This window comes from Haemorhous mexicanus, chromosome 5 (genome assembly GCF_027477595.1).
Source record: "Haemorhous mexicanus isolate bHaeMex1 chromosome 5, bHaeMex1.pri, whole genome shotgun sequence".
In the NCBI taxonomy this organism is placed as follows: Eukaryota; Metazoa; Chordata; class Aves; order Passeriformes; family Fringillidae; genus Haemorhous; species Haemorhous mexicanus.
In genome coordinates this window covers 29132893-29154148 of record NC_082345.1, presented here as the reverse complement: position 1 = coordinate 29154148, position 21256 = coordinate 29132893, and the positions used below count along the sequence as shown (strand labels likewise).

The 21256-nt window shown below is 44.9% G+C and overlaps 2 protein-coding genes across 4 annotated transcripts in view; one reads left to right on the top strand and one right to left on the bottom strand.

Moving 5' to 3' along the window:
• The window catches only part of STRA8 (stimulated by retinoic acid 8), a 14485-nt gene extending 11681 nt beyond the window's left edge, over positions 1 to 2804 (bottom strand). The window contains exons 1-2 of the mRNA XM_059847920.1: positions 2513 to 2804; positions 1613 to 1827 (exon numbers count right to left, since the gene is read on the bottom strand). Of these exons, the coding sequence (XP_059703903.1) occupies positions 1613 to 1827; positions 2513 to 2804 (507 nt within the window). The remainder of the gene's footprint in view (positions 1 to 1612; positions 1828 to 2512) is intronic.
• On the top strand, positions 2768 to 21256 carry WDR91 (WD repeat domain 91). Of its 3 annotated transcripts, none has more exons than XM_059846673.1 (15): positions 2768 to 2925; positions 4570 to 4749; positions 5741 to 5948; positions 6772 to 6854; positions 8989 to 9113; positions 10876 to 11053; positions 11322 to 11480; positions 13542 to 13741; positions 14196 to 14346; positions 15809 to 15903; positions 16224 to 16392; positions 17094 to 17202; positions 18650 to 18762; positions 19529 to 19726; positions 20607 to 21256. In XM_059846673.1, exons 1-15 carry the CDS (start codon positions 2803 to 2805, stop codon positions 20769 to 20771), a joined length of 2256 nt encoding a protein of 751 aa, XP_059702656.1. In that variant the 5' UTR covers positions 2768 to 2802; the 3' UTR covers positions 20772 to 21256. The 3 variants fall into 3 exon arrangements, with proteins under 3 accessions (XP_059702656.1, XP_059702655.1, XP_059702657.1); XM_059846672.1 differs by having other exon boundaries at positions 13527 to 13741; XM_059846674.1 differs by lacking the exons at positions 2768 to 2925; positions 4570 to 4749; positions 5741 to 5948 and having other exon boundaries at positions 6779 to 6894; positions 13527 to 13741.

Below are 21256 nucleotides of genomic sequence, written 5' to 3'. Positions count from 1 at the left end.
GAAAATATATTGTGAAAACAGTGTTGTTTCACTAGCTACCCTTATACATATGAAAAGGGGAAAGAATTAATAAAAGAGTAAACTTCAATAGAGAATATAAATATTTGGGTATCTATTATGCAATACATACACATAACACCCAGTCACACAGATATTTGCTACTTAACTCAGATCTTTTTTCATCAGCAAATGGTCTTGTTTGGATCGTTCTCTTCTTGGAGCATGTCCAGAAATATCATGCTGTGAAGTCTTGTTGGATGCCTATCAACTTAAGGCATAAGATTTTACTAATGATTTCCCATGAGACTTTTGCTAGGAGAAGTCTTTGCCATGTTCTACATTGCTGAAACCTGGATTACAGCAGCATAAAACATGGCAAAGGCTTCTCCTAGCAGAAGTCTGGATTAACAGGATTAACTTCAGTGCTGCACATCATTCCTCCATCATCTATATACCAAGTACAACTGAAAACATATGGCCAGTGCATTTAAACACACACATCTCCAAAATATTTCAGGATTTTTGTGCATGGTGAGACCATCCATATCTACTTTGCAGAGCTTTCATGCTGGGTATTTTAGCCAGGCACCAAGCACTAGGATTACAAACAATCTTTTGTATTAAGACTTTTTAGGATATTAAACTTCCTTAGGTCCCAAGAGTCACACAAGGGGCACAAGACACTGTGAAAAGGCAATTTCAAGGACTGGCACGTGAACACAGTCCCCTCAGACCAGGCAAAGGAAGTAGTTGTTTAGTCTTGGCATCTGAGATCCTGCTGACTTCAGGTTAGCTTGTATCTTGCTCAGAACATGGCAAACTGAACTCTTACCTCAACCTACATGAGAGCTAAGGGACTCAGCAGGCACAAGCCACATATAGTGGTATTTAGCATATTCACGGGACAATTCTTCTCCTAAAGAATCATTACTCTCTCCGCTTTACAAACTGGAAAACTGGAGGTAACCAATGGAACTAAACAAATCAGTTGCAGAGTTGAGTAGATACTCCCGAGGTTTACTCCTCTGCCTAGAGCATGGTAATTTTAGTCTTTTCATAGTATTTTGAGTAAACTTCACCTTTATAAACAATTTTGCTAAAATAGTTTTTTCCTTTCGTTGAGACCAAGAAACAGTACTGATGCTTGTTTTTATTCCTGAACTTATTTTTCCACTGTCTTGAAGACAAAGTGCACCTCATAAAGCTGAATGAATTATCCCTTTCCCCCTAACTCCTTCTGTCCCTAAACTCACTGCTCTGATTTCAGAACAAAGTACTGTGACATCAGCTTCATCATGGGATCCCTTGGTTTGTTTCCAAAATACTATAAAAGAAAATGCAAAGCCATAAAAATGCTGCAAAAAGCCTGTAAGAAAAGTACAGATAAGGCACATGATAAACTCATGACCCAGCAACTACACACTGGACAACTCGCTCAAGCTGAGTTGGCAGCTTTAAAGAGATCCAGGAGAGGTGCATACAGTGAAATTACACACATACTGGCACCCATAAAGACACAGTGATCACCCTCATAGATTGAGCCTAAGCCTGGTTCAGTTTGCACACGCTCACGTATGACAACGATGCAGAGAGAAACAGTCACTGTTCGCACCTTTGAGGCACAGCTGTCTGACTGGGATAAAACTCTTCCCCGCAAGCTGCTGAAGAGTCTTGCCAGAGGAACCCAGTGGTGTGCCTGTGGCAAGTGCTGCTTTGCCATGCAGTGTTCTACCTCTTGCAGGTGTCTCAGGGGATTGAGACTCACTTTGGCATGTGTCTTCCTACAGTCTCCAGCTGTGCCTGTTGAAAGCTGCAATGCAACATTTATTTATACTGAATAAATATCTAAGTGAAGGGAAAGAAATCTCACAGCCTGCACAGTGGATAGACAAAAAGAAAAAAAAAATCTGGCTGCCTGACAGGAGCTTATCTTTCTGTAGAAAACAATGGAGTTCGGCATACTTTCTTTGCCTGAGAGATACCTGCCTGTTAACTACTTACTAAAACCTACTTCACCACTAGCGATTAACAGCAACTCAGCTGAAGCCAGCCTCCCATCTCCTGCACCCTTCCCTACAATGATTTATGTTTCATTTCCATGGAAAATCCAGGCCTTGGCTTCACAAAGCACTAAGACTCCTCTTTGCTAAATGACAGGCTTCTTTACAACATACATTTTTTTTTTCCCAATAAACTGTGACACATTGGTGTGGGCAACGATACCAGACATACTCTTGCACGAGAGGGCCAGATCCAGGCCCAGCCGGGCCTGACACAGCCTGAGGCGCCCGCCTGGAATGCCCTTCCCGGCTTTCCACCGGATTAACGCCCCCTGCCTCGCTACCGACCGCAAGCACAGCCCAGAGGTAAGAGTGCCCGCCCCTGCTGCTCCTTCTGAGGTCGGGAGGCACGGGCCGGCCGGGGGAAGCCCGTGAGGGGCCGCGCCGGGAGCTTGTGGAATGGCCCGCTCCCTCCGTCTATCAATCCACCCATCCAGCCGTCAATCAATCACCGCGCCCCGCCCCCGCCGCCTCCGCGCCTCCGCCGCCCGCGCCGAGCAACACCAGCCGCACGTGGCGGGCGGCCAATCGGCACACAGCCGGCGCCCGGCGGCGACCAATCAGAAGGCGGGAAAAACGCGGGCTGGACTCTCCAGCGGGGTGGAGAGTGGGGCAGGGAAGAGGCGCGCAAGGCACGCTGGGAGTTGTAGTCCCGTTTGGGGCTGTCTGGGCCGGGTCATCCCCTCCCCTTCCCCGCCCCCGTGCCGTGGGCGGGCGGTGCCGGCGGCGCCGCGGGGCCCCCATGGCGGCGGCAGCGGAACGCACGGACGAGCTGGTGCGGGAGTATCTGCTCTTCCGCGGCTTCACCGCTGCCCTGAAGCAGCTGGACGCCGAAATCAAGGCGGACCGGGAGAAGGGTTTCCGGGTAAGTGGCGACCGCATCCCCGCTGCCGGCGGGGCGCTGGGCGCGGGTGCACCCCTAGGAGGACGCGCTCTCCGGGCGGGCCGCGGGCCCCTCTTCACGCCCCAGGGGCTGGGCGAGGGGAGCGGGCCTGGCGGCGGAGGGAGCCCTCGGAGCCTCCGCGCTTCCCCGCTGAGCTGGGCTGGGCGCCGGGGCCCGGCCGGCCCACAGGCGGGACCCCGCATCCCGGAGCCTCCCGGCCCGCCCTGCCGCCGCTCAGGGACGCGCAGCCTCCTGGCGGGGGCTGTAGCCGGTTGAAGGTTCCCCTCCCGCTCGGCTCCAGGGCCCGTCAGCGCAGGACGGGCGCTCCATCCCCTCGCCTGCCTTCCGAGCCGGGGGCTGCAGCTCTCGGCAGCCGCCCCGCGCCGCTGGCCCGCTGGGAACCCTGCGCTCGACCTGGGACCCGCCCGGCTTCGAGAAGAACGGAGGGGACCCGCGGACCGAGAGGGCAGGAAGACATTCCTTTGCCTGCATCTTTTCTCCGTCATGGGATTTTTATCCAGCGGCTTTACAGTCCGCTCGTTACTTTGTGTGTCTTGAGTACCAGCTGCCTCGACTAACGCGTGGAAATTGGCACAGAATTTGCCAGTCTCAAAAATCCAGTTTCAGTTCATTATGTGAGCTTTGTATTCCTGTAGCAACAGTTTTGGGCACGGAATGGAGTGCTTTGAACAGTCCGATTTTTCTTTGACCAGTAATATAAGCACTATTTTTATCATTAATAAAGCATATTGCTTTTATTTTTTAAAACGCCCGCACTTTGCTGGTGAATTGTTGCCCAAGAAGGGTTTGCTGGAGTCACAAACTTCAGTTCTCTATATCTGTAGGAAGCCACAGAGATAAAAGTTAGGTGTGTCCTAAGATACTAAGTGGTGAGGGGAGAGCAAACCACATACTAAACAACCTTAGTTTAATTTTATACAGGATGCAGTTTTTTCTTTTTCTGATGCCTGTCTTGGCCATTAGAAACCACTGAACAAAAAATCTATTCCCACACTACCATTCTGCCTTATTCATATTGCAGAAATGATTTTCAAAGAAACATAATGACAAAAAAAATCCTTCTGCAAAGTTTTATGCTTGCCTTGTTTAGATGATGTTACTAAAGATAAAGGTACTTCAAAAATTGCAATGGAGCAGAACTGACTTCCTCTTTCTGTTGGCTAAATGCAGGTAGTTTTCCTTTTAGTATAAAAATAATACTTTTTTTCAGGTGCTGCACTTGAGTTTTAAACATTTAATCACATTTTTTTATTATTATTATTATTATCAACAGGCTTTTAAAGGAGGTGGAAAGTTTTGCTCACTTGCAAAAAAATCCATCAGTCGGGTTCAAAAAAAATGTGATATTCCTGTCAAAAAATGTGATATTCCTGTCAAAATCTGTTTGGCTATGCTCTGTCATGTTTCTTTTTCCTTCATTTGCAAAGTGCTGCAGAGTGGAAGAATGCTAATGCAAAATGCAGAGTGTTTCCAGGATTAGAAAATCGCTAATGCATAAGGATTGTACAGTTAAAGCAGTGAAAGCTTCTCAGCTCTAAGTTACAGAAAGTCTTGTGCCTCAGGGGCCCTCCCATGAGTGAAGTGTTCCTGTTTTGCCCTCTCTAGGTGGATAAGATAGTGGAGCAGCTGCAGCAGTTTGTGCAGAGCTACGACCTGGCTGCCCTGCGGGATTACTGGAGTTATCTGGACCGACGCCTTTTCAGCCGTCTGGAAGACGTGTACCGGCCAACGGTGAACAAGCTGAAAACCAGCTTGTTCCGATACTACCTGGTCCATGCTGTACAGGTGGGGTTTCATTTTTAGGCTACTTTACAAAGGTCCTGATCTCTGAAACCAAAACACTAAACTGCCTTTGTGAGCCTCTGCCAGGCCTGCTGGGTTAGGAACAAGCAGTTCATGCGTCATGATCAGGAGTGTAGTACGGAGTTTGATGCAGACTCACATGACAAGCTTGTGTGCAGGATAGGGAATCTCGGGCAACAGGGAAACGTGGTTTGCTGGGTGCAAGATATTCACACTCACATAAAGACTGGTTTCCTTCTGAAAGGATAACAGTGCTGCTAGCTCAGTCCTGCTCAGTAAGCTTAGATATTGGCAGAGAACACAAGGTTCAAACTGGAACAAGGAAATGTGGAAGAGAAAATTAATGTTTTTTTGCTTGCTATGAATAGAACAGAAAATAACGAGCTTAGAATGAAACAGAGATTTTTTTTCTGTTCTAACCCTGGAAAGTCAATGGAGTATATTCTTCCCTTGATTCTTCTTGGTTCCATTTTCTGACTGAAGATCCAGATGTTAGTGGAGGAGTCAAAATCTAATACATCTTTCCAGAAGTGTGCTTTTTCATGAGTTTTTTTTGCCATGTGCTTACCCCGAGGTGTGACAGTCCTGTCTGCATAATGTGTCAGCTGGAAACCTTTTCAAGCTGCATGTGCTGTAGACTTAAGTAATTTGAATTATGCTTTGGTCCTGTATATGAATGCTCATGTCAGTGCACTCTGCACTGGTTTAACTGAAATCAGTTCATTTGGTTCGATTGGTCTCAGCCTTTATACAGGATTGTGGTGACTAGAAAGAAGGTCGGATTAAGTGCATTTCTGAGCTTCTACCATATTTGGGATTCTTTTGTTTCCTGGTGAATTTGTAACTAACCACTTGTTGTGTCAGGCTGGTGAAAATAGTTGTTGTTGTGTTCATAACAAAAAACAAATGTTCTTTGACCTAATCTGGTGGCGTTAACGGAAGCGTGAGCTCTGTTCTTCTTGCTGTGTTTCAGAATGGCCGCAATGACAAGGCACAGGAGTTTTTCCTCAAGCAGGCCTCCGAGCTCCAGAACCAGGCTGAGTGGAAGGATTGGTTTGTCCTGCCCTTCCTGCCTGCTCCAGACTCCAACCCCACCTTTGCTACCTATTTCTCGCGCCAGTGGGCAGATACGTTCATCGTGTCTCTGCACAACTTCCTGAGCGTCTTATTTCAGTGCATGCATATCCTTCTTTGCAACTAATGGTTAAATCTCCCTTGCCCTGGTGGTATATTTTCAGCAGTAATGCCAAGGATATAGTACTCTGGAACTTCCTCCTTTCAGGTGATTTTTTACAGCCAAGACTTAATAGAGAGTTAGTTGGTGTTTACCAGAGGAGTTGGAATAGTTACTGCTCAGTTATCTAATGATATGTTGTATTCCCTGGGCAAAACAATTATGGTTGATGCTGATGCTGAATCATCCTCATGCTAGTGACTAGAAATCTTGTGCACATCTTGTTCAGAAATGGTTTTACTCTTTGCTTGACATAGTACAAAACAGTCATACAACCTTGGGTCATAATCCATAACTGTACTGGCATCTGCTGTTAGATCCTTCTTTGGGTACATTATGTTCACAACATTGCCTAGTGACAGCTCATTATAATAGAGCAGTTGCTTTTTGGCAGGAATAAGTTTTTAGGCACTACAGAGTTCTGTCTTTTTTCGTGATGGGCAGGCTTATGCTGCAGCTGGAATACAGCTCATCTTGAACTGTTCAGTGTACAGTAAAGCAGTAACAGAACTTCTCTTGCCCTCCACTTCCAACTCTAAAAAGAAATAATCTAAAAATCCTTGCAAAGTCCACACGAAATAGTTTGTGCAACAGCAAAGTGAAAAGCTGAATTAATGTTGCTAATCTTCTGGTCGTGCACATACTTTTTGCTAATTGTATGGACTGGGCAGCTTTGTTTTTACAGAGAAATGGCCGGTATGGAGTGCTGGCTTTAGAATTAAGCCAGGTGCATACGAGTTATCACCTCAATTTTCTTTAACACTGCTTACCAGTTCCAGTCATACTGAACTTTGAAGCTGAATGTCTCAGGACCAGTCTCATACAAGAAGAAAATGAATCGTTGCGGCATAAGGTCAGAACTGAGATCACTCTTTAGCTGCTGACTGTGTGATGTGAGTTTTGTAAAATTGATTCCATCCATTTTGTTACTGTTTTGTTACTGTTTTGTTTGGTGCACTTATTCTAAGGCAGATTCGTTATGTCTTTTGTTTTATTTTGATTTATCTTTCAGTTGTTTCCAGCAAACTTAGGGTTGTGATCATATTGTGAAATGTGTGTTTAGGATGTTCTTGTCCCTCTGCTGGAGGTGATTGTGTCCCCTCCCTGTGCTGTCTGACAGGTGACTGAATACCACACAAACTCGTTTTCTGTTACACTGCAAAGTCAAAACAAGGTGAAGCTGGTAGCAGGTTAGGGATGTGTGTCGTAGAGTTATAGAATGGCTTGGAAAGGAAGTATGGCTGATTTTGTGAATAGTATTCAGTCACTTCCAGATTTTAGCTGATAGAGAAATAGAAGCAATAGGAATGGATAGTAAATTCTGGCAAAGAGAAACTGTTACTTCTGAAATGGCCCCTTCACCATGTTTGATACGTACTTAAAGCAATTTAGACCAACTAATGGAAATGTTGTGAGTGTCTGTTTCCCACCTCTAGATCTTACAGTAAGCCATAAGAAGGGCCCATTAGTTCAGACAAAATGTTCCATGTCATATCCATATCATCAGCCGATACTTAGGGAAAGGGTGTAACATGGGTCAGTCATTTCCACATATAACTTCTGTTAGAGAAATTTGTGAAATCTGCAGTTTAAGGACTTTCTAAACTATAGATCACATGTGAATGATCACATACAAGTAGGAAGGCTTATTCATGTAAGCAGAACTTTAATTTTGCTTCCTCAAACATACCAAGAAAAGCTCTTTCTGTATAAATACTTCAGTAAAGTTTGTGCTCTACCTCCTGTGTTACAAAATGTATGTTGTGTTTTCTGTTTGTACTGTTTTAATAGCTGTTCAACACTGTCCTAGAAATAGAAGTTAAATGGAATAATTGATTTTAAAAAGGAGGCAGTTTTTGGGAAAAAACCCAAGAATTGTCACTGTGTAGTGTATGGAGTTAGAAGGTCAGTCAAACATTGACAGGAGGGTTCTGCAAAGAAGGTCAATGAGTAGGGACAGAGGATGAGGTATATTTGCAATAGAGCTCTTTAATTTCCTCAAATTTTGTATTCTTTACTTTTAGTCAGAATAAACCTATGGTTTGTGTTTTGCATGTTGGCTGGTATAATTTGCAGTCTGGATAAAAGTTTTCTGGCAAATTGACAGAAGTAAAACTAGACTTTCCCTTTTAGTCAGCTCCTCAGGTCAGAGAGGGAACCAGCTACCTCTAGAATACGGGTTTTTAAAGAAGGATGTCAATAAATACTGAATTTTATGCTAGCTGAAGTTAAGTAGTGATTCTGTTTTATGCTGCTGAAACAATGCAAATACATAAATAACAAGCTAGATTTCTAAAGCTCATTTTTCTTCCTGTATTTTCTTTCCTTAGATAGCGTGTTAAAAAGAAAAAAAAATATATCTGAAAAACAAACGTACAAAAACAGAAAAGCCTGAGGAACTCTTTGTATAAGAGTCACAGGCATAAACCACATCTGTTCCAGAAAACTGCATCCTGAGGTTCCTCTCTGCTAAAGGGAAAAAAGAGATGGTTTTCTTTCTCCACAATGTGGAGATAAATCTCACTATCATGCTTGGGAAGGAGTTGCACAGGGTTTGGAGCTGGAATTCAGGGTGACCTGGTTTCACTGACCTTGGTGCACCCTGCCAGTTCAGCAAGCCCTTGGCTGTGGGAAGAAGATTACCTTCTAGGCTCCATGCCTGCCTTGCCCTGGCTCAAACTGCCTGCAGGGAGAGGGGCTGGTGAGCTCTGCCCTGCCCAGCTCTTGTTTCCCAGCACTACTAATGTCCCCACGGCCAGCCCGAGGAGAGGAATGAAGGGTTTTAAGTAGGCTCCAGTTTCATGTGCCTAAAGTACTGATTGTTTTGACTAATTGGACTAATGTGGTGCTCAGCCAGTCAGAGCAGCTTTTTTCCTTCCCCGCCCTTCTAGAGCTGTTGAAATAAAAGAAGAAAACAACTTCAGTGAGTGGGAAGGAGGTGAATCTCAGTGGCCCTGTGTTTACTTGGCTCTTTTCTCCTGTCCTAGCTGTTTGCTCTGCAGGCTGAATCCTCCCGCATGAAGAAAGAGGAACTGGAGGTGGAACAGACAGTTCTGCATCACAAGTTGCCTGCATATGTGGCCAACATGGATCGACTAGGGGATTCTGAGCTGTGAGTGCCTGCAGGAGAAGAGCTGGGGACAGGCTCTGCTGCTTTTGTTGAGTCAGGGAGGTTCCTGGAGGGTCATTTCCATGTCCCCTGCCTTGGGATTCAATGCAGAAAGACATCCATTCAGACATTATGGTGACCTAAGCAAGTTTAATGGAATTCATGACAGGTGTCACTCCCATCTTTTGGGAGGTTCTTGCAAACCAGTGAGAGCCCAAGCACACATGGAAGTGATTATGCTCTGCTGTCAGCATTTCACCAAGGTGTTCTGGGCATCTAGGGCGCTGGCAGCAGTGCAGTACCTGCAGTATTGCTCAAGTGAAGTGGATTGGCTCTTGATTCCAATTTACTTGAGTGCCTGCAGTGCCATAGGTGAATGCCCTGTGTTGTTTTGTAGATACTGTTACTGTATGACCCAAAGGGATTCTTGTTACAGGGATGTTTTCTTGCTTTTGCAAAGTCAAGGGAGAAAGAGCTTCTCTTCTGTGAGGATCAGTTATGCACAGATTTCCCCATGAACTTGCTGCAGTTAAAAGTGTGTTTTATGGCTACGTCTGTTTTGTGCCTATCTCTGGAAATTAGGCAACATACACAGTGTTACAGCTTCTTTAACTGTTATTTTTTGCCCCAGTACTGGACAGAAATAGGATTGATTAAATTATCCTGTTGCCAGTGACAGATAGAAGTTGTAGCAGGTACAACACACAAAATGTTTTAATCTGAAATTTGTCTTATTAAATAGACTTAAGTGTTTATTGAACTATCTTGGTGACAGCTCTGCAGTCTTCGCACAGTACAGGCTACCGAGTTTAGTTTGTGATATGTTTTTCTAGCTATGTGGAAAGCCCTGATACTATCTGCATGTATGGAGGAGTGTGACATGAGGGATGGGGTAATTTATTCCTGTATTTATTTTTGTCCATTTGAATTAGAAAAACTTGCCTAAGAAGTGGCATTTCTTGCATGTGCAGCTTATCTCCTAGTCTGGGGACCAGTTCAGTTGCTTATTTTCGTGTTTCTGTTTAACCCAAAGCCCAGCTTTGGTAGAATAGTTCCATCCCTGCTGAGTGGATAGACAGTGAAGATTATTGTATTCCCCTTGCCCTTGCTGCCACTCTGCTCTCAGAGGAAGCTGTAGCAGAGTGAGGTCAGACAGTTATGTTCTGGGAAGCAGCTGCTGCTCTTGGCATTGTGGACTGAGAAGGGAGGTGTTTATAATCATACAGATGGGCTGTAGCTCTCTTATTTTCTTTGGGTCTGGATTTTGAGATATTGAAGGCTTGTGCCATAAAATTGTTGAACATAACTTGCTGTTTATCAAAGGGTGTTCAGTGAAATATTGGATGCTGAATGTCTCTCAAAATAGGTCTGTTTTATGCTATGAATTGGGAATCCCATCTGAATAAGTCCTACAGAAATCTGAATTCCCCTGCCTTTCCCTTAGGGTCTTTCTAAACAAACCAGGTGAAGTGGAAGGGGTTTTAGGTGGCTCTAAAGGGGATTCAGCAGCAGTTTGAGCTCACTGTCTCAGTGGCATTTCTGAGAAGTGAGCTTTTGGTTACAGTAACTGTAATGGCCTGCTCCAGGCACTAACAGGATATTTTCAAATAGGGTTTTAGTGCATAGTGGTGCACTGGCTTGGAAATGAACATCTGTCTTGCAGTGGTTCAAACAGCTGCCACTTCACTCAACTGGGTGGTCTTTGGGCAGGTTGCCTTGCTACACTTTCATACTCTATTTGGTGGTGTTTTGTGTTTTTCATTAGTGATATGACCTGCAATCAGAGAAGTACAGCACATTCTCTTCAGTCCCGGGGAGGCTTTCTGTCCTCCTTTCTCTCCCAGAGTAAAAAGGGCCCTTCCAGACCAATCCATTCAAGTGGGGCTTCTCCAATGCAGGCTAGCAGTATGCTGCTAGGGAAGAAAGAACCAACAAATCACCAGGTAATTCTGAACTGAAAGTTGCTCAGTCTCTGAGGAATTAACTTGCAGCGTGGCACTGCTCCAAGCTTCTGCTTCCACCTGAAAAATTAAGTGTCCTTTCCTGCCTTGCAAATGTGTGCTGGGCCTGAATGCAGCACAAGAACAGCTGTTGTTATCTAAGAGCTTGTGGAGCCCTTGCAGGTGCTTGGTTGCTTTGCTGCTTCTTTTGCTCTTTGTTCTGCAGCCTACTAGAAGCATAACTTTGCCCAGTCACTTCTCTGCTTTCCAGAGTGCCAAAGGAAAAGAAGGAGCAGTGAGCTCTAAGGATGGGAAGAGCCACTTCAGTGGTTTAGTGGCAGGCGAGTCCAGTTCCCTGCAGCAGCGGCAGAAGCGCTTGCAAGAGCATGGGAAAGAAAGGAAGGAACTGTTGTCAAAAGGGACCTTCCAGGTACTGGTCAGCCCTGCAGGGCTGGGAGGCAGAAGGCTGGTATTTCTGTAAAACTAGGTGGTAAAAGAAGTGCAAGTGTTTTTTTAAGCTTTGGAATTGGTTGTCAGGAATAACTGTATCGAAGGTTAATGTCTGTAGTTAATCAACTCCTACTTCACTTGGTTTATTTCTGTGTCCCTGGAAGTTAATCAGTATTGGCATTTCAGGTGGAAGAATTGTCTTTTGTCTCTATATTTTTCAACAGCCTGGTCCTGAGGCGTCATTAAGGTTTGATTCACTTTCAGTGGTTGTGTTCAAATACCCTGTTAAAATCCCCATTCCTCAGCGGTAATGAACCTGGCTCACTCATCCAGCCAAAGTGAGTTCTCTTCCTGTAGGTGCTTATGCTTTATGCTTATGATTTATACAGGCTCTGTGTAGGACAGTAAAATACAGTATAAAAATTTCCTGGATCGGAATGGAATTTGCTTTCCTAGCAATATTTGCTTTTTGGATTTTTTTGTACTTTACTGGTGCAATTTTGCCTGGGGGTGTGCTCTGCCTTAAAATCTAATGAAATAATAAACCTGTCTCCTGGACTTTAACTGCTGAAGCTCAGCACACTGCTTCTGTTCACCTGTGTGTTGTCTGGCTTTCAGCAGCCATGTTGTCAAAAAGTACAGAGCACAGACAGCATCTCAGCCGTTGTTATTTTGTCTGTATGAGACATTCTGCCTTGTGGAGAGACAGTGCTGAGGAGCTGTTCCCCGTTGGCCAATGTGTGGCTGTTCTGTGTGTGGGAGTGCTGGTTAAAGAGATGTTACTCTATCACTCAGCATTCAAGGCCTTGAGAGAACGTTTTTGTTCGTGGTTCATCTAAAACACTTTCAGCGTTGGTTGGAAAATTGCAAAGCCTGATTTCCCAGTAAGTTTCCTTTCACTTCCCTTTTTCTAGAATGTTCCTTGTTAAGGCAGTGGGTTTTTTTGGGCTGTGTAAAGATTGGTCTTTGTGCTCTTGGGGAAGCTTGATACTCTTTAACTTTCTCTTGTACTCAAAGCATGTGAGCAAAAAGGAAACTGAAAGGTGGCACTGTTTTCTATCACAGTGTAGTTAACTGGTTGTTACCTCCCCACAGTAACTAGCAGAGTAATTCTTGGATTTATTTCCCAGTCTATTCCAGCCCTGTGATTTCAGATGATTTGATTATGTAGTGCTTGATCCATTGGTCCTGATGAGAAGCTACTGTAAATTAGGCAAGCATGTATTACAGAACAGGAATTCATAACCATCAATACCAATACCATTTTAGGAACACTTAACTTTCAGAGTATGGTTTATCAAAAGAATGCTAGCAAATGGTTTACCACCTTATGTGCTGTATCTGCTTCTTGTTCATCTTCTGGTGGCAAGGGAAGACTAAGCTGCTTCCAAATATTTCTGCAGTACAGATCTTGTCTCATTGAGATACCGTCACTTCCTAAAACTCCATTTGTTCTGTCTGTCCTGTCAAATTGGGTTTTAAGCTTTTGGATTCAAGTGTCAGCTTTACTATTGTCATCAGTCAGTTGGCTGCAGTGGTGACTCCAGTGTGCACAATCTAAATCTCTGGCAGATGAGGATAATCCATCCACTGGAGCTTGAGAGCCAAGTTTTTGTGCAGGTTTGCTGAACTGCATATTATACGGACTTTAACTTATATTGCTGAATGCAAGAATTCCTTGAAATATGTTAATTTTCTTGTGAATCTGTGCTCTAATGGCATGTAAATGGGCCTCTGATATTGGCTGAGGTATGCTAGAAATGCTGCAGTTCTTTTCATTCTTACAGGAAAGTATATAATTGGGCATGTACGGGGATATTAGGGACTCAACAACTAAGCAGGCCATATTAAATAGAGCAGTTGTGCAACACATGGTCCTTGTATTCAGAAAGGTCCCTGGCAGAAGGAGTGTTGGGCTGACAATGCTTCTGTTTTGTTGCAGCTTCTTTTTTTTTTTTTTTTTCTCCCAGCAGGCTGGGGTAGCTGAGGAGCTTGATATGAAGCTGCTTCCTTGTATTTCACACAGGATTTCTTCCTTCAGGGCCAAAGTGCTGAGAAGAAAACAGATACTAACATAGCTGAGGCAGAACCATGCTCAGAGCTGCATGCTGAGCAAACAGAGACTTCAACCAAAATGCCTGGCAGCAGTGCAGAGGCTGTGGGAGTTCGGCAGGAGCAGCCTTTCATCGTCCTGAGCCAGGAGGAGTATGGGGAGCACCATTCATCCATCATGTACTGCAGGTAATGCACTGGCAGGAGAGGGCTGTCTTGTAGAAGGCTCTGCAGAAGGATCAGCTGTGTCTGCCCTCTTTCTCCCAGCCTCTGTTCTGTCTAGCACATTGGACATGTACTCTCAGTTTTTGGGCCTTCAAGCTGGTGTGACTGAAATAGCATGTAGTTTGTGCTACATGTGAGAAAGGACAGAGATATTTGGACAGAGATATTCGTGATTGGGCAATGCTAGTCAGGAAGAAACTCTCTTGGAAAGCAGATATTGTTTAAGGGCATTATGCTTTATGCCTGGAGCTTAGTGTGCTTTGTTATGCCAGTTACTGTGAAGCGAGCAGGAAGTGGTGCAAAGAAGTGCTAATTCCTGCAGAAGGAACTGGTGTGTAGTCAGGAAAGGAAGGATTAGTGGGTTACATCTAAGAATTTGAGGGAGAAGAATACCCCATCAGTTTCATTCTACACACAGGGTTGATTGTTCTGGACGGAGGGTGGCCAGCTTGGATGTGGATGGGGTCATCAAAGTCTGGTCTTTTAACCCCATAATGCAAACAAAAGCTTCATCCATTTCCAAATCTCCATTGCTGTCCCTGGAATGGGCCACCAAGCGTGATCGGCTGGTGAGTAGTCTGTGTGTGGAAGTGCAGCAGATCTGGGGCCATGTTGCATGTTCACTTCTAGACAGCTGCACTGGGGATAAAATTGGGGCAGCAGTTAATTTCCACTTTTAGGGGGACACAGGGAAACCTCTAGGGTCTAAAAAGAACTAGAGTGGGGAGTGTATGCTTTGTATTGAGCAAGGAGTTCACCACTGCTTGCCCTGAAACAGAAATTCTGAGGTGCAGTGTGGTACAGCTGCAGGATAGAAGTAGTGCCTTTGAGAGAAATGCCTGTCTTCACACAGATCACACAGCAACTTGTAAAGACAGGCAGAGGCAACTGAGTACAACAGCTTGTGGGAGGCCTGCAGTAGAGAGCTGTAGACCTTTGCTCATACCCTGAGCCAGCAGCAGAGAAGGGGAAACAGGGTTGTAGGGGTGGCATTTTACTTGTGCGTAAAAAGGTGTGAAAAAAGCTCCATGGCCAGTTCTAGATTGGTGTCTTAAGAGCTGAAGGTTTTTGTGTGTATGAGGAGCTTGGATCTTGTTTAAATAACATGGAAGTTTAAATGTTTCCTATATCCCTTTTTCTCTGGTTCTGTTACTAGAGAGGAGCCTTAAATGATATGCATTCCTTTGAATCCTTGAACTGTTGCTAGTGTTTCATGCCCTCCCTTGGCAGATACAGGGCTGTATGAGGAGCCTGGCCTGCAAACGAGGCAGTATTTATTTGCATTTTGGCACTGACAGTGTGTGGCTTGCTAACCCAAAATGCCACCTGTGAAGAGCTGGTGTTACAGCTTGTCTCTTCTTTGGCTTTTAGAAAGCAAGTTGTCAATGCAGTTGTTGCACTTTGTTGTGATGATGTTTCTTCTGCTTTGTGGAATTAATTTTCTTCTTGCTAATGGAAAGATTTTTCATTCTGAAATACGTGTAGGATTCACCAGCAAATTAGGCACTAAAGCAACAAGGATTTGGCTTGCTCAGTTTTCTTTTATAATGCATCTCTTCATTACTAAAATTTTAATTGAAATTGTAACACCACTGATAAAGCATGTTTGAGCTCTTCTGGATGATTTCATCTTCCCATGGGTGAAAGGAGTTGGCTTCTGCTTGAATTTCTCTTTAGCACACAATTAACAATCTTAAGCTTCTCTTTACTTGGACCCCTAGATATTGAGACTCCATACATGTTTTGCATCCCATAGGGTTGAGCCATGATCTAGAAAGTGATGTTTATGCCATCTTGGTGCCTATTAGATCTTTTTCTAACTGGGAAGCAGGGTTTTTACTCTGACTTCTGTGGCTTTGGGGTAGTCCCACTCAGTGTGATTGCACGGGAAGACAGGATGTACCAGAATGGAGTAATATTTAGTCTGAATGCATAAATAGAAAAAAAATGCCTAAGTCTTGGTGGTTGTTGGCCAGCATCATTGTACTGCTCACTCACACTTTTTCCATCTACTTCCTTGCTGGTTTCAAGCTATTGCTTGGCAGTGGGGTTGGGACAGTTCGTCTTTATGACACAGAAGCAAAGAAGAATCTCTGTGAAATCAGCATTGATGAAGACATGCCCAGGTAACTCTGGAATACTGTTTTTTGTATATAAATATAAATATAAATAAATGGTGTTGGTTTTAATAGTAAACATCTTGATGTTCCTGCTGCTTTTCTGCAACTGCAGGACTATCCAGCCTTCATCTAGAGGGCAGTCCCTGCCTGAGCGGTGTAAAACTGTTCAGGTAAATGGGAGACACTTGAAAACTAAGCAGATGAATCTGCCCTCCTTTACAGTGCACCCTGTCATGCAGACTCTTAATGGAAGAGCTCGTAGGTGAGTTTTTTGCTTGAGACAGCTGCAGGAGAGAGGTGATTCAGACCATGTGCCTGTGTTTCAGGATCCTCTCGCTTGCCTGCAGCCCAAGTGGTGCCTCCTTCGTCTGCTCTGCAGCAGCCCAGAGCCCCGTCTCCCACATTGACTTCTCCGTAATCAACTCTGGGGGCAAAAGCATGAACCAAGTTCCTGGGAAGCTGCTACTGTGGGACACTAAGACAATGAAACAGCAGGTACTTGCTGGGTTTCTTTCCTTTCTCAGTCTGCTTGCTGAGAGTGAGAGTCTTCTGTTTCAATGTCTAGGAGCCCTCTTTCTAAATTGTGCTGACTTTCTTTTCAACACCCTTCTTTTTCCTCCTTCCTCCTTTCCCCTCTGTCACATTCAGGATAAAAATAAATAATGTAAGTAGCTGCTGGGTTGGGTGAAATGTTTTTGTTTTATTGGTGTGTTGGGATTTTTCTGAGGAATTCTTCACAATAGTCCCTGGCCTTGTTTCTATCCTGGCTGCACAGTTTGTGACTGGAAATTTCCCAAGTGGATTGATTGATGCTTTGCTGAGGCTTTCTCCACTTGAGCTGTATTGAAAGGTTTTCGTTGCTGCTGTTTCCCTTGCCTTCCCTGTTTTTAAGTGAAGTGCTGTCCCTGACATGTAGGAGAAAGCAACATACTCAAGCTAATGCCTGCCAGAAGCTAGTTTTGCAACCTTGAGGCCATGGCCAAGAAAGCTGTGGCTTGGCTGAGGTGAATTGCTGGTTTAGTGTCACAGTAAAATGCCGCTGCCAGACCTTGGAGTCTGTAGTCATTAGAGGTGTAGAGCTCCAAACCAGAGTTCTTGTTACTAGATACCATCTTTCTTTCTTCCTTCCCCTGGAGTTCAGCTCTTCAGCACCCCCAGCTCCATTTCTCAGCATTAACGCCGATTTTCCCTTCCAGCTGCAGTTCTCCCTGGAGCCTGAGCCCATTGCTATTAACTGCACAGCCTTCAACCACAATGGCAACCTTCTGGTCACCGGGGCTGCAGATGGCATTGTTCGTCTCTTTGGTACAGTGGAAAGGGACCTGGGGGTGTTGGTTGGTAGCCAGCTCTGAGGCCAGGGGGCCAAGACTGGCATCTGGGCTTGTATCACAAATAGTGTGGCCAGCAGGATGAGGGAAGGGATTGTCCCCCTGCTCCTGGCCCTGCTGAGGTTGCATTTCAAACAGCATGTTGGGTTTTGGGGCCCTCACTACATGAAAGACATTGTGGGGCTGGAGCGTGTCCAAAGAACAAAACCAAAGCTGGTAAAGGGTCTGGAGTACATAAGGAGTGGCTGCAGGAGCTGGGGCTCTTCAGCTTAGGGAAAAGAAGACTGAGGGGACACCCTGCTGCTTTCTACAAGAACCTGAAAAGAGATTGTAGCCAGGTGTTGTTGGTCAGTCTCTTCTCCCAGGTAGCAAGGGATCAGACAGGAAGAAACAGTCTCAAGCAGCATTGAGGGGGGTTTAGATTGGATGTTAGGAAAACTTCTGTCACCAAAGGGATTGTCAAGCACTGGAGCAGGTTACACAAGAAAGTGCTGGAGTCACCGTCCCTGGAAGTATTTGAAAGATATTACAGATGTGGCACTTAGGAGTGTAGTTTAGTGGTGCAGTTGGCAGTGTTAAAGTAACAGTTGGGCTTGATTATTTTGGAGGTCTTTTCTAACTTAAATGTTTCTGTGAAGCTGAGTAGTGAGGTGGTCCCTCGTCCTCAGCTGGCTGCCCATAGCAGGGAGGCAGCTATAGGATATGCTTGGAGACCAAGGTGGAAGCTATTGTCTCCACAGGAGCTCTCAGGATTGAATTGACATAGACTTTTTCTGGAGGACATTGGCTGGAGACCCTGGTAGTGCTGCTGGATTTGTTGTTTCTCTCCCGCTGAAGAGGAGAGTGAATTTGCTCTTAAGCCATGTGGTCTTGTGCTGTGTCAGAGAGCAGTACCACTAGAGGCTGAGTTGTGAGGAAAGCAATTAATGTGAGACCTTCCATTTAAATGTAAGGGTTTCACATCAATCCTCCTTTTGGGAGCAATTTGTGTTTCTCAGGTTTTTGTTCTCTTCAGCCTGTCCTTGCAATAAAGACAGCTCAGGCCCTCCTACCTTTGAATGGGGAATCTGCTTCTGGCTCAGGTAGAGGCTGCAGTCCCAGGTCTTTGGGAGGACAGAGCTATCAGCAGGTGGGAGGATGGGCAGGATAACAGGGGGAGGAGGAGGGCCAGTGGTGCTTGGATGCAGAATACCTGCAGTTGACAGTGAGTGTATGAGCAGCCCTGTAAAGTCCAGTAGTTATAGACAATGATTTTTGTGGCCAAAGTGAAAGCAGGAGTATAGGCATGGGGTGCTGGGGCTGGATTGTGCTCCCCCAGGCTGGTTTGGAGGGCTGGCACAGAGACCTCAGGAACATAAAAGGCCTCCTTCTCTTCACCTGAGCTCTGTGAGTAGGAGGAGTGTTCAGTACTGTTCTCCCCTCAGATATGCAGCAGCACGAGTGCGCCATGAGCTGGAAGGCACACGATGGGGAAGTCTACTCTGTGGAGTTCAGCTATGATGAGAACACAGTCTACAGCATAGGAGAGGATGGCAAGGTAGGCTGGGGATGACCTCCTACTGCTCAGCTGGCAGAGAGGTCACTTCTGGAGTCTCCTCAATATGGTGGGGACAATCATAAAAATATGCTCAGATTCTGGATGAAATGTGGGCTGCTAACTGCAATCTTTGGTGTGCAGTACCTCCCTGCTCCAGGTAATCTGCAGAGAGAGTGGCTGAAAAATGTATTCATAGTTGGAACTGTCTTTGACCTTGTGTGCAAATCCTACTGTTAGTGACATCCTTTTCCTAGACAATCCATGTGAGGATGACCTTTCTCTGCCCCTGAGATGACCACATTTGAGATCAGGGATTCACAGGGAGGCATATCCTTGGTCACTTTGCATAAATCTTGTCAGCAGCTCACTTTATAATTGTTATTGTAATTTTTATTGTTGTTTTTAATAAACACTTCAATTTCTGCAGTTCCTCAGTCTTCAGCAGTAGAGAGAGGTGTGGCTCAGGGAGGGACCTTGGCTGAGGAGATAAGTAAGATCTTACCAGAGTACTGCATGCAGTGTGGAAAGACACATAGGTTTTAGTGCTTGAGGAAGGCAGAGAATATCTTTGCCTGGATAGAAGGCACTCTCACAGCCTTTGCAGCCTGTGTTCTATTAATATAGTCACTTAGGTATAGATGTCAAAATGCCATCTTCCGTTTGTGAGGAATACCCACTGGTTTTTTCAAAAGCAAAAATAGGCAACTGCACTTGCATCCCAGTTAATTTCATTGTAGACTTTTCTCATCTCTTTTTCTCATTCTAGTTTATTCAGTGGAACATCCATAAAAGTGGTTCAAAGGTGTCTGAATATGACCTTCCCAGGGAAGCTACAGGTCCTTTTATTCTGTCTGGGTACAGTGGCTACAAGCAAGTCCAGTTCCCACGAGGACGGCTTTTTGCTTTTGACTCTGAGGGCAATTACATGTTGACATGTTCTTCTACTGGGGGAGTAATTTTTAAGGTAAGTCTGCGAAGTGATGGGGAGTACTCTTAAGTATCCATACAAACTTCTGTTACTTACAAGGGTGCAACAGCAGCCACTGGAAGTTTTTAAGCAGCACATGACCATTCTGGCTCTGTCAAAGCTACTGCTCAGTTTCACACAGTGTGCATTTCAGCAGTGTGTAGTGACTGTAGAGCAAGTGTTTGGGTCCTACAGCTGGGGTATTTGTGCCCTTTCTTAAAGCCTGGCTTTTAGTGTCCAAGTGACTAGGACAAAGTTTTAATTACTTTTTAAATGTATAGATACATGCCAGTTCAATGCAGAATGTATGATTGTTGACTGGTGCTCATGTTCAATCTGCCTTCTGTGCCTGCTGATTCTGTGTTAGACCCAGCCTGATCCTTGTCCCTTACCATGTACTAAAATTAAACAAAGGGTAAGGCTGAATGGTTCCCAGTGCCCAAATCTCTGTACTTCATTAACAAGTGTTACTTATCACATGCCCATGCTCTTGCAAGGCAGATTAGATGGAATTTTTACTTTGCATCTGAGGCAATCAGAGCACCTGAACTAACATGAGCTATAGCTTAGGCTTATGTGAGTCTCATCAGTGTATGCTCTTAGCCTGCCTCGTTCAATTACTAGAGTTCAGTTGATGTCAAAAGTTGAGACAGTCTCAAAACTTGAGAGCACATGCTTCTGTAGTGAGACTGGAAGCTTCCTTTCCTGTGTGTGCTACACACATCTCAGTATCTCTCTGATTTTCTGCTTACTTAGCATGCTTTCTGCATGCTTTTAGAGATACAGAGTCTATCAGGCTTTGGCTTGTCTTGTTGGATGCATTGCCCCCACTGCAGAAACGTACCTCCTTAAAATCTTATGCTTTCCTTCTTTTTAGTTAAATGGTGAGGAAAAGGTTCTGGAGAGCTGCCTTTCCCTGGGAGGACACCGAGCTCCTGTTGTCACAGTGGATTGGAGCACAGCCATGGACTGCGGGACCTGCCTCACTGCTTCTATGGATGGGAAAATTAAATTAACAACCTTACTGGCTCAAAAGTCTTAACCTGGACAGTACTGAAGGGGGAAAGAGCAATAGAGCTGACAACCCCAGTGTTAACTCACAGGAACAAACTGCATGGGAGGCAAGGCAAAGCAAAGTCCCTCTTCTCATTGTAGCTTTTGCCTCTTGATAAGTACATTTGCCAAAGCACTGTGCAACAGAATGCCAGTATGGGACTGGATCAGTGGCAGCACTGAAAAATAAGTCTCCACTAATCCATTGTGGCAGCTGGACTTCCCTCTGTTAGGGAGTCTTGAGTAGCACGTGGCTAAAAGGCTGTGGTCATGTCAGGGTTCTGCAGAAGGTGAGGCTGGAGGAAGCAAGCATGAGGCAGCACAGTGCATGACAATAAGGTGACTCAAACTGGAAAGGCTGATGAGAAACCAGAGTATTCTTTGGGTATAACATTTGTTGTTATGATTTTGTTAGTTTGTTTTTATTTGGTTTTTTTCTGTAAAAAGAAAATATTCCCTTGCATTTGAACTCTA